This window comes from Acomys russatus, chromosome 14, assembly GCF_903995435.1.
Source record: "Acomys russatus chromosome 14, mAcoRus1.1, whole genome shotgun sequence".
NCBI lineage: Eukaryota > Metazoa > Chordata > Mammalia > Rodentia > Muridae > Acomys > Acomys russatus.
In genome coordinates, this window is record NC_067150.1 from 55,853,470 (window position 1) to 55,870,789 (window position 17,320).

Here is a 17,320-nt window from a genome sequence, read left to right on the forward strand (position 1 = left end):
TTGTGCCTGTCAGTACCTAAGTTCCATCCCCACTTAAAAAAAAAAAAAAAAAAACCTCAGTGTCTGGGGGAACATCTTATTTTTGTTGTGTCCAGGATACACCAAGGTCAAAGTGGGAGGTGACAGAAATCTGGGTCACCTTCCTGTGGTTCTGGGCCAGTCTATCCCTTTCCGTGGCTTAGAATGCAGGTTTCCAGAAAGCCATCAGTCTTGAAAACATTTAATTACAGGGAAAGATCTCCAAGGCTGTCTTTCACCTCCCGGGGATACATTTCTTTTCTCCTGCTCTTTCTAAAAGAGCTTTGGCAATGAGGAAATTGAACTGAGGTAACAATTAGAAGCCTGGAGGTATTCCTGGAAGGCAGGAAGAGGGAAGGAAGAGCAGAGAGATGGAGCCAGGGGTAGGCACAGTGAGTCAGAAGAAACGTCCCCGGGCAAATGAGTGAGAGGTAAGACTATGCGTGAGGAAGGAGAAAAGAGGGCTACACAGACAGACGTGAGGCTGGGCCAAGCTGGCACTGAGAGGAACAGGGTCATAGAGAAGAGAGGCGGCTGGAGCAGTGAGAAAAGGTCAGCTGAGAGACGGAGCAGCCCAGAGGAGCTTCCCAGAGACAGTGAGAGGCAGAAAGCTGGGGCTAGGTTTGCATTGGAGGTGGGACTCCAGGCATTGATTGAAAGAAAGTGAGCCACGGGCCTGGCCTTTGAAATTGTACCATCCTGGGCTGGAGAGAGGGCTCAGAGGTTAAGAGCACTGCCTGCCCTTCCAAAGGTCCTGAGTTCAGTTCCCAGCAACTACATGGTGGCTCACAACCATCTGTAATGTGATCTGATGCCCTCTTCTGGCAGCAGAGTACTGTATACATAATAAACAAACAAACAAACAAACAAACAAACAAATAAATAAATTTCTAAGAAAAGAAAAAAAGAAAGTGTACCATCTTCAGCCCCTGTAAGTACTTGGTGACTTGCAGTGACTTGATGGAGCCTGATGGAGGTTTCCAGATGCTAAAGATTCCATCCAGACACCCCCTACAGCCTTGTCTCCAGGGACCGTGGGAATGGTAAGGCCATGTGCACCCTCGTTCTAAGGGAAGCCCTGACCCTGCGTGTCCTCTCTTGCAGGCTGTGACAGCGAGCACTGGGGTCCCCACTGCAGCAACCGGTGTCAGTGTCAGAACGGCGCCCTGTGCAACCCTATCACCGGCGCCTGCGTATGCGCCCCTGGCTTCCGAGGCTGGCGCTGTGAGGAACTCTGCGCGCCCGGTACCCACGGCAAAGGCTGCCAGCTGCCGTGTCAGTGCCATCATGGAGCTAGCTGCGACCCACGCACGGGCGAGTGCCTCTGTGCACCTGGCTACACTGGTGTTTAGTGAGTAGAGAGGGCGTAACCCGGGGGTGGGGCCAGGGCGAGGTCCGGACTGCAGAGGTGGGGAAAGAAGACATGGGGCGGAGACAGGAGAGATGAGGCCTCAGCTGGGAGGAAAGGGCGTCTTCTGGACGACCCCCCCCCCCCCGGCTTAGGCAGGACCTGTGCTGGGGCCTAGGGACCCTCACCAGGGCTTTCAAGGTTCTTTGGCAACTTTTTAGCGCCCTATGGACAGGATGATGGGAACAGAAAGCCCTGGTTGTGACACCTGTCCTCTGTGTCCAGGCCTTACCCACAGAAGTCTCAGATCCAAGCCATGAGTACATCTTGGCCCTACTGGAGACAAGTCACATGGTCAGAGGGCTGGCCCTTGCTAGTTACAGGACAAAGAAGCGAGCTTGGCCTTCTCCTTTGACCTTGGCAGTACATCCCATCCTAATTGATAGCTCTGAGGACACAGCTGATAAGAGTCCAGTGCAGATTGGGCCCTTACTTCTGTGCCCTGGGGAAGCCACACTGATAGGGGATTCCCCCAAGACAGCTTAGTCGACACTCTGCCAGACAAGACCGATGGTGTCCTTCCAGCCCTGCGGAAGGCTCTATAGATCCCCCTAGATCCTTAAGCACCAGCCGAGGATGCAGACCACAAGACATCCTGCACTGGCAGCCGTTCCTGCCCCGGGGTCTGGTCAGCTCCCAGGACCTTTGAGCTAGAAGCCATGGCCATTAGAATAAGACCCAGGCACATAATGTAAACCTCCCCTATACTCCCACAGTGGCTGGCCCCCACACACGGCAGCTGGGACCCTTTCAGAGGCTGGGAAGGACATACTTTGGAGTTCCTGGCTTCTCTTTTTGAAAATAGGCAGGTTTTCAGGGAAGGGAGAGATGGCTCAGCAGTTAAGAGCACTGACTGCTCTTCCAGAGGTCCTGAGTTCAATTCCCAGCAACTACATGGCAGTTCACACCCATCTATAAAGGGATACAATGCCCTCTTCTGTCATGCAGGCATACATGCAGAAATAACACTCATACACATAAAATACATAAATAAATCTTTAGAAGAGAGAAGGTGAAGATGAAAATAGGCAGGTTTTTGAAGGCAAACTCCATGGCCACTCCTTAGGCCCATTGCTCATGCTATTTTCATCTACCTGGTGTGCCCTTCCACTGTCTCAGTGAAATCAGCCTCACCATCAAGTCCTAAATAAACTGTTTTCTTCTTGGAGAAGGTCTCTTCTGCCTCTTCCCCAGAACTTTCAAGTGTTGGGCCAAGTGCCCTACAGTTCAGTATGTTATATCTGAGACCTGTCTCCCCCTACTGGCAGGAATCAGAACACCCACACTTGGGAGGTGGGATACTTCCGGTGGGCTGGTTGCTGTGGTGAGGGAAGAGCCAGGTGCTAGGTGGGGGGTCAGGGTTGAGACTACCCTTGTGGACGGGGCTCACTAGGGAGCCAGGGGTGCTGGGTCTGAGCGCTAGGGCACTCTTGGGAATGTTGTTGACTGACACCCTCCGTCTCTATGCAGCTGCGAGGAGCTGTGCCCCCCTGGGAGCCATGGAGCTCACTGTGAGCTACGCTGCCCCTGCCAGAATGGGGGTACCTGCCATCACATCACTGGCGAGTGTGCCTGTCCTCCAGGCTGGACGGTAGGTGGGCCTCAAGATCTGGGTGGGCACCATAAGAGGTCTTGGCATCCATCACAAGACCATGAATGGCTAAATTCTTCTCTTTACCCCCGTTTATAGTCATAAGCCATCATGAGGCATCCACTAGCAGTGAAAAGCCCCAGGTGTAGGGTCTGAGTTAGCCTCTCCGAGCCAATGGTCTCTCACAGGCAAAGGAGTTATATTTTCCTCATAGGAGCTCTGTCCATGTAGCTCAGTTGGTTGAATGCTTGCCTATGATGTGCAACACCCTGGGTTCGATTCCTGACACACATAAAGCTCCACGGGAGTACAAAACTATAATTCCAATATTTGGGAGGTAGAGGGAGGAGGATCAGTAGTTTAAGGTCATCCTCGGCTATATGACAAGTTCAAGGCCAGCCTGGGCTACATGAGAGCCTGTCTGAAAAAAGAATGTTTTTAATTAAAAAGGGGGGGGAGCCAGAGAGATGGCTCAGTGGTTAAGAGCGCTGACTATTCTTCCTAAAGGACCCAGGTTCAATTCCCAGCACCCACATGGCAGCTCACAACTGTCTGTAACTCCAAGGCCTGACACCCTCATACAGACATGCATAAAAGCAAAATGCCAATGCATATAAAATTAAAATAAATAAATAATTTTTTTAAAAAAGCAATTGGCTTTGGTCTTGGTACCCAAAGGAGCCTCGGGTATGGCAGAAGGAATTGGGAAAGAGGACCCACAGCAAGACAGTTCATCTGGATTTATGAAATGTTACCCTACCTCACACATTTATGCTGGCTCTGTGCCCCCCCCCCCCCCCCGGAACCCCTTACATTCCCAAGTGCTTCTGGTACTTATCCTGCATCCTCTACCATCACAGGTCTCCAGCCTGGGAACCCCCCCTATGGGAAAATAGGTGGAGATGTAGCCTCACCCTTCAGGTGATGCTGCCCCTTGAAAAACCTCCCTGAATCCGGTCTCAGCTTTCCCATGTACAAAAATGACTTGCCCTCAGTGATCTTTGCTTGGGCTGGCTGTCATGGTAGGCGAAATCCTACAGATCCAAGGTGCTCGGCAAACACCAAAACCTTAATACCTACTTGATTTCTACCCATGGATGTCACAGACTAGCCACAGCCTCCTTTCAGCTGTCACGCACCCCCGACCGCCCCGCCCCATCAGCACCTCCCTACAGACCCAAACCCCTGAAATGCTGCCAGCCTCGGAGGCTGCCCTTCCACACTGTAGCCCCTGTAGCATGACTCACTTCAGGAAAGGCGTGGCCAGTTGCCTCCCCCAGGGTCTGAGGACAGGGCTGCTGAGCAGAGCAAGATATTTCAGGAGGCTTTCAATACCAGGCTCCCAAGGGCAGCCAGGAAGGACACCTGCGGGCCCATGGATGCTTCTAGACAGGGAGGGACCTTAGGATCCAGTACCACCGAATATGGCTGCATACTGGAGTCAGTGAGGGGTGGGGAGGGGGTCACACTCGAGCCTCTGGAATGCTGTTTTTAATAAGCTCCCCAGGTGACTCTGGGGAAGACAGCTACACTTAGATGTCATTGATCAAGAACAAAGGGCTGGCTTCTGTGTTCCATAGAACCCGTTAGCTCCTCGGGGTGGGTGGGTGAGGGAGGAAGCCTCAACACTGGGACTCAGCTTCCCATCACCCCACAACACTCTCAGTATTGATGTTCTAGGTAACAGGTCACAGAAACAACACCAGGCACAGCTCGAAGAGTCTTGATCATCAGGATCTGACCATAATGTCATTTCTTGGATGAGGGAGTTGCAAGCAGGGAAGGCTAGTGGCCTGCTTTGGGCACAATATTGGTCAGGAATGAGGTAGAGTTAGAACCTGGGTCTCTTTTGTTTTGATTTTGGTTTTGGTTTTGGTTTTGGTTTGGTTTTTGAGACAGGGTTTCTCTGTGTAGCCAGGCTGTGTAGCCTGGACTCACTTTGTAGATGAAGCTGGCCTCCAATTCACAGAGATCCGCCTGCCTCTGCCTCCCAAGTGCTGGGATTAAAGGCCTGCACCACCATGCCCTCCTGCAAACCTGGTCTATTAACTCTAGAATCGCCCCACCCATGTTCTCTCTCTCTCTCTCTCTCTCTCTCTCTCTCTCTCTCTCTCTCTCTCTCTCTCTCTCTCTCCCCCCTCCCTCCCTCCCCTTCCCTCTCTCTCTTCCTGTTCCTCTTCTCTCCACCCCTCCCCACTCTTCTGAAAGGACAGAGGCAATGAGATCACCTCGCTCCCTGCTCACTTCTCCCACTCTGACCTGCTCCTCAGAAAGGTCTCTATTGCCAGTCAGGTTCCAGGCTGTCCGGTGCCCACAGGCAGGCTCAGGGAAGCCCACCAGTCAGGGAGGGAGCCCTGAACCTAGCCAGGCCTCTTCTGAGATGCTGCTGTGGGTAGGGAGAAGGAGAAGGGCAGCACATAGCGGTAGCTCTTTTCCTAACATGCATTTCCAGGTGACAAGAAACCCTGTCTATAGAAAGCTTTGGTGCTGAGGACTTTGTTTTAAATTTTATGATAGACAATCGCATTTCTATTTTTGACGTAGCATTGAACTTGCAGATTTGCATGAATTATTAATACCCCGCCCGGTGCATGCCGAGTCACAATGTAATGAAGCTTCAGCTCAGGCCTGAGGCTCCTCCAAAGGAGAGCTGGGGCCGAGGAAAGGGCGCTGAGGGGAATGGTCACTTGTCCTTATCCTCCATTACCTGATTTGCCATTGGCCCCCCATGGGGCTTCAGCCACCCATTTTCCCACTCTGGGGCTGATGGAATGGTGCACACTACCACTGCTCTGCTGGCACACTGAGTACAGAGGCACTGCTGGGACCTCTGGCCCCTCTGGCTTGCCCGGCCACCAACCCCCAAGAATGCCACAAGCCCCTCCACTTGCCTGGCTATAATGAGCCCAGTATGGAGAGGCCCATGCAAAGAGCCCAGGAGCTATTTCCCCCTTGCAAAGAGGGTAACTGCAGGTAGCGTGGGGCCAGGCAGGAGGCAGGAGGGTCTGCGGTCAGCCCTTCTGGAATTCCCAGGCTGACAGCAGAGGATGGATGGACCGGGTACGCTCACATATGCTCACATATACACAGACACTCAAAGATATGCACGCAAAGGAGATGATGAGCAGGAGGAAAACGGAGCCAAACCTGGAAAATGGCTCAGTGGTGGTAGAGGGCCGGCTCAGTGGTGGTAGAGGGCCAGGGCAGTGGTGGTAGAGGGCCGGCTCAGTGGTGGTAGAGGGCCAGGTCAGTCGTGGTAGAGGGCCAGAGAGACCATCTGAAGCTTAGGCTTTGGAGTCCCAGACACTAGTGCTTGGAACAATGACTATAGATGCTCCTGGCTGGTCCTAAGGTTCAGATCACCTCCACAGCACCTTCTCCAGCCACTGCTCAGTCAGTGTCTCAACAGGTGGGTGCCACCCTGGGACAGTGTGAATGCCCAAAATGCTGGCAAGACTGAGCCCCCCTCTTGGCCCCTTCCTTTTGACCTTGGTTGGAGTAGAGACCTCTTACAGTGACACTGCTCTCCAGGTTCCCACAGGAACATTAGGTGTGACCAGTTGGAGAAGCAGGACTTGTCCCATTGCAGGCCAACCTTCTAAATGCTGTGTAGCCCGGAGCCCACGACAGTAGAGGCACACCTGACCTTTTCAGGTTGCCAGACAAAATGCCTCATACCAGATGGCTCAGACAATGGGGACTTGTCTTCTCATGGGCTTGGCGTCTGGGCGTCGGAGATCCAGGTGTATTCATCAGGCAGGGCTGATGACTTCTGAGCCTCTCCCCAGCCTGGAGATAGCCGTCTTCTTCTTGTGTCTTTGCATGGCTCTCCCTCTGGCCTTCTTATAGAAATCACCAGAACAAAGGTGGTACCACCCATGATTGGCTGAGCTCTCCCATATCAATTATTAATTAAGAAAATGTAGCCAGGCATGGTGGCTCACACCTGTAATTCTAGCACTGTTGAGGAAGGCAGAGGCAGACGGATCTCTGTAGGTTCGAGGGCAGTCTGGTCTACAAAGCTAAGGCTATACAGTGAAACTTTGCCTTCAAAAAAACAAAAACAAACAAACAAATCAAAAGAAGAAGAAAAAAGAAAGAAAGAAAGAAAGAAAGAAAAAAAAAAGAAAGAAAAGATACCATAGGACCTGTGGGCCTGTAGAGTTGGCTCAGCAGTTTAGAGCACTGGCTGCTCTTCCAGAGGTCCTGAGTTCAACTCCCAGAATCCACCTTGTGGCTCACAACTCTCGATAATGGTATCTGATGCCCTCTTCTGGTGTGCAAACATACGTGCAAACAAAGCACCTAAATAAATAAATAAATAAATAAATATTTTTTTTAAGAAAGAAAATGCACTACAGAGTGGCCTGTAGGCCAATTTTATGAAGGCATTTTTTTTTCTCAATTGAAAAGTCCTTTTGTTCTTTAATCCCAGCACTCAGGAGGCAGAGGCAGGTGGATCACTGGGAGTTCGAGGCCAGCCTGGTCTACAAAGTAAGTCCAGGACAGCCAAGGCTACACAGAGAGACCTTGTCTTGAAAAACAAAAACAAACAAACAAAAAAGAAAGAAAGAAAGAAAGAAAGAAAAGTCCTTTTCCAGCCAGCACACACCATCACGTCTGCTTTTTTACATGGCTTCTGGGATCAGAGTTAAATCCTCAGGCTTGTATACAAGCACATTCTGACTGAGCTAACCCACCAACCAACCCCCTCTGTGTCTGTCTTAACCTCCTCTTTGTGTAAGGACATGAGGGTGAATGAAGGTTAGACACGAGTCTCAAACGTCACCTCTGCAAAGGCCCCTTGGTGACTCCACACAACAATACCCAGACACACTGGGAGTTAGGGTTGCCGCCTGTGAGTCTCCAGGAGATAAAATCACAGCTGGAAAAGAACCCTCATGCTTGCCTGCCTCCTCCGAAGGTCATTCTGCCAGCCAGCGGTAGTTGATCATTTACATGGTCCTGACGTCATCAGTGTCAACTTTGTTCAGCTGACAATCATTAGGGTTCACTCATTAAGGCACTATCCTGGCTCCTTTGCATGTCTAATCTCACTTATCTTTACAGCTTCCTAGAGACCAGAGGTCACCCCCAGTGTGTGTGTGTGTGTGTGTGTGTGTGTGTGTGTGTGTGTGTGTGTGTGTGCATGCTTGCGCATGAGGCCTCTACCTACCTGTTCAAGGGTGAGGGGACTGGTAGAAATAAGCATAATCTCCTGCCTCAGTTGTCTTGAAGTGTTTTTCAGGGTTAGAGTCCCCTCAAACACACCCAGAGAGTAAGGACAGAATTGCACAGAAGCCAGAGACCACTCTTGTCACTCACGAATCCCAAAGCTCATGGGGTTTGGTGAGAAAGGCCCCTACCATCCCCAGCCCACCCACACCCACCCCACTTCCCCCCTCCCCTTTACTCTTCAGTGCCTGCAGAGGGGAAATCTGAGCTGAAAGCCTCCCACTTAATTCATTACAAGTCAATAACATGATGTGGAAAGATGGCTCTGGTCTGGCAGGCTTTTCCTGACTGAACTAGTTTCTTCGGGGCCGGTGATTATTGGTGCTTAATAACTGTGTGTTGAACAAATTGATTAATTAATTGGGGGATCATCTTCAGTCTCCATAAGAGAAATGATTATCTCTGACATGAGGCTGGAAGAGTGGCAAGAGACAAGCTTAGGCTCGGCTGTCTGATGAAGACTCCAGATCTATAGGAACTGTTTTAAAGGGATATACCACAAAGCTCATGCTGGAGGGCGGAGCCAGAGAGAACAGCCCTCAGTGCAAGTGCTTGCGGGCCTGGTCTGTTCTCTTGAAGAGCTAAAGAGCCAGGCTTTATCTCTGAGCCACATCCCTACGGCTTCTTGGCAGCTAGTTCTAGACTGAAAAATTATTTTTCTCTCCAAAATGTTAAGGAATTGCTCCATTGCTGTCTAATGTCTAGCTAAGAGGGCTAGCAACTTGATTCCTGGCTTTTGTATAGACTATTTTCCTCTTCCTAAGAACCTTGATTAAGTTTACCTTTAGAAACATAAAACTTTTAAAAAAAAATAGCAATATACAGTGGCTTCAGTGGCTGGAGTGATGGCTCAGGCGTGAAGAGCACTTGCTGCTTTTCCAGAGGACCAAGGGCAGCTCCCTGCATCCATGTCAGAGAGTTCACAGCCGCCTGCAACTCCAGGTCCCCAGGATCCAGAACCCTCTTCTGACCTCCTGGGGTACCCTCATGCTATGGCATACATGTACATAATACAGAAATAAAAATATGTATGGTTTTGGAGGTTTGTTTTTGTTTTTGTTTTGGGTTTGGGTTTTGGTTTTTTGAGACAGGGTTTCTCTGTACAGACCTGGCTGTCCTAGAACTCACTCTCTCTCTCTCTCTCTGTAGACCAGGCTAGCCTCGCACCCACAGAAATCAGCCTGCCTCTGCCTCCTGGGTGCTGGGATTACAGGCGTGCGCCATTGCGCCCATTTTATATCTTTTAATTTTATAAAAATCTGTAATATTATGTCCTGATGAGAGCCATGTGTCCCCCACTCACTCTCTCCCCCTTCCAGTCCTCTCCCCCACTTTCTGTCCCTTTCCCCCTTCTTCATACCGCCTTCCCCTCCTCCTCCTTCTGAGTCCTCTGCTGTCCATAGCTGGGTTTAGGAAAGGCGCAGATGTGAGTGGATCTCCACAGCTGGATGCTTAATGGGGGTGCTCTTCTGTATCTCCTCGGCTCTCCTTTTCCCCACTGCCTCAGTGGCCCCCCAGGACTCTGGGAGGTCAGGCATCAACTCTGTTCCCCAGGCATCCAACCCAGGCACCTGATATCCTACAAGTATTAACCTGTAGACTGAATAGTTGGGTGAGAGAACTGGCCTCAGCCGACCTAACTGAGGAAGTTGGGGTGGTCCCTGGGGCCCCAATATTCTTTGGGAGTATATAACCTCAGCATGATTTCCTTGGAGCCCCACCAAATCTGTCCTCAATTCTATTTCAGGGGGCAGTGTGTGCTGAGCCCTGCCCACCAGGGACCTTCGGCCAGAACTGTAGCCAGGATTGTCCCTGCCATCATGGAGGCCAGTGTGACCATGTGACCGGACAGTGCCACTGCACAGCTGGATACATGGGGGACAGGTAAGGATGGCACTCGCTCTTGCCTCTGATGTTCAGTTGTTACCCTCAGCAGCCTTGCAGAGAGTACCAGCCACAGTATCCCTGGCCAGCCTTCTGGCTCTGTCCTCAAAAGGCATTCTGAATCCTATCAGGAAAATCTAACAATTCTTCTTCTCCTCCTCCTCCTCCTCTTCCTCTTCCTCCTCCTCCTCCTCCTCCTCCTTCTTCTTCTTCTCTCTCTCTCTCTCTCTCTCTCTCTCTCTCTCTCTCTCTCTCTCTCTCTCTCTCTCTCTCACACACACACACACAGCCTGGCTGCCCTAAGCTTGCACTGAGGAAGGAGATGCGCAACTCCCCTCCTCCTCCCACGGTTGCACTAACAGGGAAACAGTGTTACAGAGACCCTGAAAGAGCTGAGAGAGCAAAATCAGTGTCCACATTTTAAAGTTCTTATAGAAGTAGATTTTTATTCCAAAATCGAGTTATCTCTGAAAGACACTGACATCACTTTGTGTGATATGAATGCCTGAATAGGCTGATCTGGGGTCCAGAGAGACACTGATATCTTCAAATGAAGTCAACCTGGCAGAGGAGACAAGCCACAGAACACAGAACGAGGAACTGCCTTGTAGACGCAACTGCATCAGTTGGAAATCAGCTGTGGGGTCAGGGCAGCCCCACGGAAGAGGGAAAAGCAAGGCCTGTGTATCTGATGCCCTGGCAAACTGGAGGCGGAGGACTGCTTGTATCCACACACCCTAGGCAAGGTTCCCTCCTCCACCAGCCAGCCAGAGGAGTCCCCGCCTTTCCCCTGGCTCTGTGCAGGTGGATCCAAATTTTACCTCTGGTCCCTGAACGTTGTTACTGTTCTAGACAGAGTGAGAGAAGGCTACTTAGGAAGCAGCGTGGAAACCAGGATTGTCAATCACACAGGCCTGTTTTCTTCAATGGAAGCAAGTGTGCCTGATCACCTGGTCAGGCTTAGAGTGACCTGGTCAAACAGCCCGGTGACCCTTTGCTGTTCTATTAGGAGCCTCCACCTAAATCCCCCAGTATCCCAAGCTTTGTCTCTCAGTGAATGGAACACATCCCCATGTGCTCTGCATTCCCCACCGATAGAATCATCCTCATCACACAGACCCTTTCTCTAGGCCCTAGTCCTGAGCTCTGTTTATCAGCAAATAGAATTGACTCTTGTTGAAAAGGTCGCAGGTGCTGTGCTCCTTTGCAAATGATGTAGCCAGCCCTGAAGTTCTGTACGGAGAATTGTCAGGCAGAGACCTTTTTCCCCTAAGAAAAGCAAGCCATAAGGCCAGCCTCTGGAAGGCGATGACCCAGGACCTGCAAAGATGGCATCTTCTTAGGGCCTGCAGGGTGAAGGATGGGGTTAGGGATAATCCCTGACAAGATAAGATTTGTTTCCTGGTCATCATCAAGGTTCAAGGATGAGTCACCCAATGGGTCCTTTTTCATTTGTGTGGATGATTGTTTGTTTGTTTGTTTGTTTGTTTTGAGACAGTATCTCTTCTAAACCTCCCACCTTGTCTCCTGAGTGCTGAGACGCAGATGTATGTCACCATGATCAGTTAGTGTGGTGCTGGGGGACAAACCCACAGCTTCCTGGATACGAGATAGACTCGACCAGCCGACTTACAGCTCCAGACACTTTTCGGATCTGACTAACAAAATCAGGATGCCCCTGCTCTCTCTGGAACTGTCCCAGTCTTCAGCGAGATCCAGAAAAGGCTTGTCTGCTAGCACTGGGTTCCCGGGAGCACGGAGCACAGGGTGTGGTCTCTGGGGACCTGAGATCAATGCTAGATCCACCTTTCCATCATACCTTCAAGTCCCAAGGCAAGGAAATGTTAGGAGCCAGAAGAGGCCCCATGCGTTCCAGCTCTCCTTCATGTGTCCAAACCTAGTGTTAGGAAACTGCCAGGCACCCGCAGAGCCTCCTCATTGGCTCTCAGGGGTCACCAGGGTCAGACATAAGCCCAAGTGTCTCTTCTTGGAGTCTCCCGCCTGGTCCCAGAGGAATGAGAATCTCCGAAACCAAGGGCTTTCCAGCTTGCTTCACCAGCCCGCCTCAGGAGAGTCCATGTAGAGCATCACAGCGTGCATTTGGCTTTCCCGCCTCAACGAGCTGCCTGGTGTTTAATATTTTGTAAAATTGCCTCCATTAATTTTGTAGGCGACAGCTGCATTAGCCCACCCCAAATTATCATGAGCATATTAAAGCCAAGTGGGTATAATAATGTGGGTCTCCCCAGATAGGCAGGATCCAGCTCAAATTAAACACGAAATGTAACTTGTAATTTAATTGAGCAATGTATCTGGTTGTTAATGGTGATATTGGACACATTAGATTGATATGTGGGGAAGGAAGGGTGTTTAAGTAGAAAGTTAATCCCTGCTGTGATTACCCTCCTGTTCCACAGGCCGGTTATTAGTGTGCTTTGTGTAAAATTCATTAGCAGTCTTTGCTTGATCTCTAAATAAATAAGTTGTTTAAACTGTGGCTAGGAAAAAAAAAAAAGTAAAAAGAGTCTGATTATGGAAATGGATTAGGTTGTCAACATTTCATTTTTAGATTTTTATCTTTCTGGGCTTGTAGATTCAGTGCCCCTTCCCCTGGAACACAGCCAGATGGGTCACTGTCTTCAGAGAAGCTGTCCATCTGTCCTGCTGGGCAGGAATACTCCAATGCAAGGGGGTACAAGGGAGCGGTGTCTTCCTGGTGTGAGTTTCTCTCCTGACGTCAGAGATCTGAGGCCTGCAGAGCTCAGTGACCTGTGGGGAAATCTGGAGGCTGAGCAGGACTGGCAGTTTAACCATGGTCCTTAGCTGTTCTTGGTACTTGCCTCTCTCCCTCCGTCCCCTCCCTTGTCCCCTCCGAGCTGCTCCTTTCTCTCTCCTGCCTGCCACCTGCCCTTCCTCTCCCAGGTACCCCTCCCTTTGTTCTTGCCCAACCAGGTTGGGGCAGCCCAGATCTTCCTCCCTGCCTCCTTTCAGCCGAGGGGACAGCAAGGGGCATCCCCATTAAGGGAAGCTCAGAAGCTGTACCTCAGTCCTGCTCGCCTGTCACTCTGCGTACAGAACAGTGAAGACAGAAACAAGGGCACCTGGTCTCTCTAGTTGCCAAGGCTAGCCCCCCCAATACTCTGGCTGCTCTCAATTTCCCTACACACAGCACTGGCCCCCCAGGTCCACTAGGGTGTGGCCATTTGTACTCATTCAGCCAGCTGACCTCTCACCAGGACCAGGCTCTCCCTGCCCTGACTATGAGGAGGAATGAGCCTCCAAGAAGTTATGGGCATATCTTAGTTAGGGTTACTATTGCTGTGAAGAAATACCATGACAAAAAGCAAGGTGGGAGGAAAGGGTTTATTTCTTTTTATTTGTTTGTTTGTTTGTTTGTTTGTTTGTTTTGAGACAGGGTCTCTCTCGGTGTAGCCTTGGCTGTCCTAGACCAGGCTGGCCTCAAACTCATAGAGATCTACCTGCCTCTGCTTCACCAGTGCTGGGATCAGCCTACTTTCTTATAGAAGCCAGGACCACCAGCTCAGGCATGACACCACTTACAATGGCCTGGGCTCTCCTGCATCAACTACTAACTAAGCAAATGCCTTGCAGGCTGGCCTGCAGCCCAACTTTATGGAGTCATTTTCTCAGTTGCGGCTCCCTCCTCTCAGGTGACTCTAGCTTGTGTCAAGTTGACATAAAACTAGCCGGCACAAGGTACATTTAGAGTATAAGGCAACGAGGCTGTAGCTCAGTGGAGTGCTTGCCTAACACGCATAAAGACCTGAGTTCCACCCCCAGTACTGAGTAACAGTTAATGGCTCCTGCCTGTAATCCCAGCACTCAGGAGGTAGAGGTAAGGGGATCAGGACTTCAAGGTCCACACTAGAATACAAAGCATAAATCTTAGGGGGAGGGGCTGCTGAGGTGACGCAGCTACTCAAAGCCCCATGACCTGAGTGCCATCCCCGGATCACGTGTAAAAGCTGTCACCTGACCTCCACACAAGTGATACGTAAATACCTCTAATTCCTCAAGTTCAAGCTTTTTTTTTTTTTTTTCTTTTTTTAAGATTTATTTATTTATTATGTACACAGCGCTCTGCCTGCAGGCCAGAAGAGGGCACCAGATCTCATTATAGATGGCTGTGAGACACCATGTGGTTGCTGGGAATTGAACTCAGGACCTCTAGAAGAGCAGCCAGTGCTCTTAACCTCTGAGCCATCTCTCCAGCCCAAGAATTGAAACTTTTAATAAGAACTGGGGAGACTGATCAGTAGTTAAGAAGTTCACTTAAGAGTGACAGCAAATACTGGCCTCCTGGCTCGTTGTTCACATTCATTTTAAATCAATTACGTGTAATGATGGCTGTGTGCATGTGAGGGCAGCGCCCGAGGAGACCAGAGGAGGGGGTGAGGTCCTCCTGCCTCAAGCTCCTGAGTCCCAGGCAGAAGCCCCTCCCCCGTCACGTGGAGCCTCACGGCTCCTCCCCCAGGGGTGGAGTCTCCCTTAAGTAGGAGTGTCTTTCTCCTTTATCAGCCTGGGTGCCTCTCGGGAGGTGGAAAAGGTAGGATGGGAAGGAAGTTCAAGGCCACCCTGGGCTATGCGGTGAGTTTGAAGCTAGCCTGGTCTACCTGAGACTCTTTAAATATAAATAAATTGATTAATTATAACAAAAGCTTTCATCGTGAAATTTTAAGGAAGCAAATATTCAACTACAGCACACACATTTTATCACTTTTTTTTTTAATGTAAAAGAAGACTTTAGTCACACAGAGTAGCGTAGAGCCCACCAGGCTGGCCCTAAACTTAAGGCACCATCCTGTTTCAGCCTCTCTTGTCGCTAGGATTAGAGGCATGCGCCACCACATGCAGCCTTATTTTGTTTGTTTGTTTGTTTGTTTTCCGAGACAAAGTTTCTCTGTTTAACAGTCCTAGCTGTCCTGGACTCGCTTTGTAGACCAGGCTGGCCTCGAACTCACAGTAATGCACCTGCCTCTGCCTCCCCAATGCTGGGATTAAAGGCGGGCACCACCGCTGCCCGGCCAACACAGCTTCTTACAATGAAAAAGAAAACAGTTTTACATTGTGACACTAACAGGAGCTCACCCTGGCTGCTGAGGAGGCCTGGATTGAGGTTCCCGTGGACGTGGGGGAGGGCGTGAAGGGGGTGTGTGCAGATGCAGCAGGACGCCCAGCAAGGGCTCCGCTCCATCTTGCTCTGCTCTCCCACAGGTGCCAAGAGGAGTGTCCCCTTGGAACTTTCGGTTTCCTGTGCTCTCAGCGCTGTGACTGCCACAATGGAGGTCAATGTTCCCCAACCACAGGTGCCTGTGAGTGTGAGCCGGGCTATAAGGGTCCTAGCTGCCAGGAGCGTCTATGCCCAGAGGGCCTCCATGGCCCAGGCTGCACCGTGCCCTGCCCCTGTGACACCGAGAACACTATCAGGTATGACCTGTGGACAGGTAAGCTTGGAGCAGGGGCTGAGTGAGGCCCTGATGAAGATAGGCTTCCCGGGCTGTGGCCTCACCTCTAGGGGGCGGGACGTGGGGGAGGGGGGCTTGGGGATTGTGGGAGGAGGGGGACAGGAAGAAGCCAGCTAGCTGGGAGGAAAAGCTGGGCCTTCAAGGCTTCCATCTCTCTGATAAAAAGTGAAAAACCAATGCTTGCCACCCAGCTGGAGTCAGGACCACACCTTAGGTCACCTGCCGCCTGTTGCCCAGTTTCAGAGGCCTGGGCTTCACAATGGGTCAGTCTCAAGCCTCACACAGGAGTAAGGAAGCAGCCTAGCGACCCACAGACACAGGGTAGGGGGTGTCTAGGACTGGATAGTTCTGGGGACCGGGCTTACGGCGGCGTGGTGGCTGGTGATCAAGCCCAGAGAGTCCTCTTCACGCTGAGATCTAACCAGAGCCTGGAGCCATATAAAGCTCATCCTAGGACCTAGAGAGGCCCTGGCCAGGCGGGAGAGCAGGAAGGACAGAGATGGTAGCTAGTTTCACTCCTACTTCCAGGAAGGACTGAGCCAGAAAAGCAGAGGATAAGTGGTCTCAGCATCCCCCTTGTCCACCTCCCTTCCTTTCCTGCCTGCCACTCCAGCTGTCCTGCCTTCTGTCAGCAAGTGGGGCTGTCCATCCCAGAGATGCCTCGCTGCCTGTTACCTGTTATCGGGATAGTGAGGGATGGGGCACTCTTTCTCCTCACCTATGAATGGCCCAGGAAGATAAGCTGGTCTAGGCAGTGGATACTGAGCAGATGCCAGGCAGAAGAGGCCTTTGCTCTGAGGTCCCTCTTCACCCTCAGTGTTTGGTTCCTCACAAGTCACCCTTGAGCCTCTAGTCACGGCAAGTGGGGCATCTCAGCATATGTCGACTTAGGTGAATACGGTTCCTTGGTGGCATCTCAGAGGAGGACGATACAGACAGGGCCTGGTGCCAAGGCAGTTGGTCTGTGCATGGCTTGAGTGCCCACACAGGGTAGGGCTAGGCTACAAGAAGGAAGCCTAGGTGCCCTTACGACCTTAGGTTCTGAGTATTCACTGACAGCAGTCACTTTCTGAAACATTTTCCCAATATAAGGCACCTTCAGTAGTGACTCACAGCCCTACCTTATGTCCTAATGAGCAAAAAATTCCACCAGCCAGACTACAACATACCATTAAGTTTGCAACACACCCAACACCAGATTTTGGGAAATATTAGGGTAGAAATATATGTACCTGGCTCTGCCAGGTCCCAACATGGTGTGACCAAGGTATTATGAGCTGGGATGTGTACATAAAAGATCACAAGAGGGCAGGGCATGGTGGCACATGCCTTTAATTCCAGTACTCGGGAGGCAGAGGCAGGTGGATCTCTGTGAGTTCAAGGCCAGCCTGGTCTACAAAGTGAGTCCAGGACAGCCAAGGCTACACAGAGAAATCCTGTCTTGGGGGAAAAAAATCGCAAGAAACCATCATGCTGGGCAGGGAAAGCTTCCTGGAGGAAGTGGCCTTTTCCCTGGACTGAAGGGCAAGGTGAGAGATCTCAGGGTCCCAAGCATGTGACTGAGAATCAGTTTACCTACTCCATAGGTAGAAGACAGCATAGAGGCACCCGTCCCTGCTGGGAGGCCAAGGACAGGAAGCAAGGAGGCTGCTGAGGTCCCCACTCAGGAAGAGTCCCCACCACAGAGAGCCACTCAAG

The 17,320-nt window shown here is 51.0% G+C and overlaps 1 protein-coding gene across 1 annotated transcript in view; it reads left to right on the forward strand.

Annotated features, from left to right (window-relative positions):
- The window catches only part of Megf11 (multiple EGF like domains 11), a 330,164-nt gene that overhangs the window by 254,143 nt on the left and 58,701 nt on the right, over nucleotides 1-17,320 (forward strand). Inside the window, exons 6-9 of the mRNA XM_051156648.1 lie at nucleotides 1,123-1,369; nucleotides 2,897-3,017; nucleotides 10,000-10,136; nucleotides 15,372-15,584. Coding sequence (XP_051012605.1) covers nucleotides 1,123-1,369; nucleotides 2,897-3,017; nucleotides 10,000-10,136; nucleotides 15,372-15,584 — 718 coding nt within the window. The remainder of the gene's footprint in view (nucleotides 1-1,122; nucleotides 1,370-2,896; nucleotides 3,018-9,999; nucleotides 10,137-15,371; nucleotides 15,585-17,320) is intronic.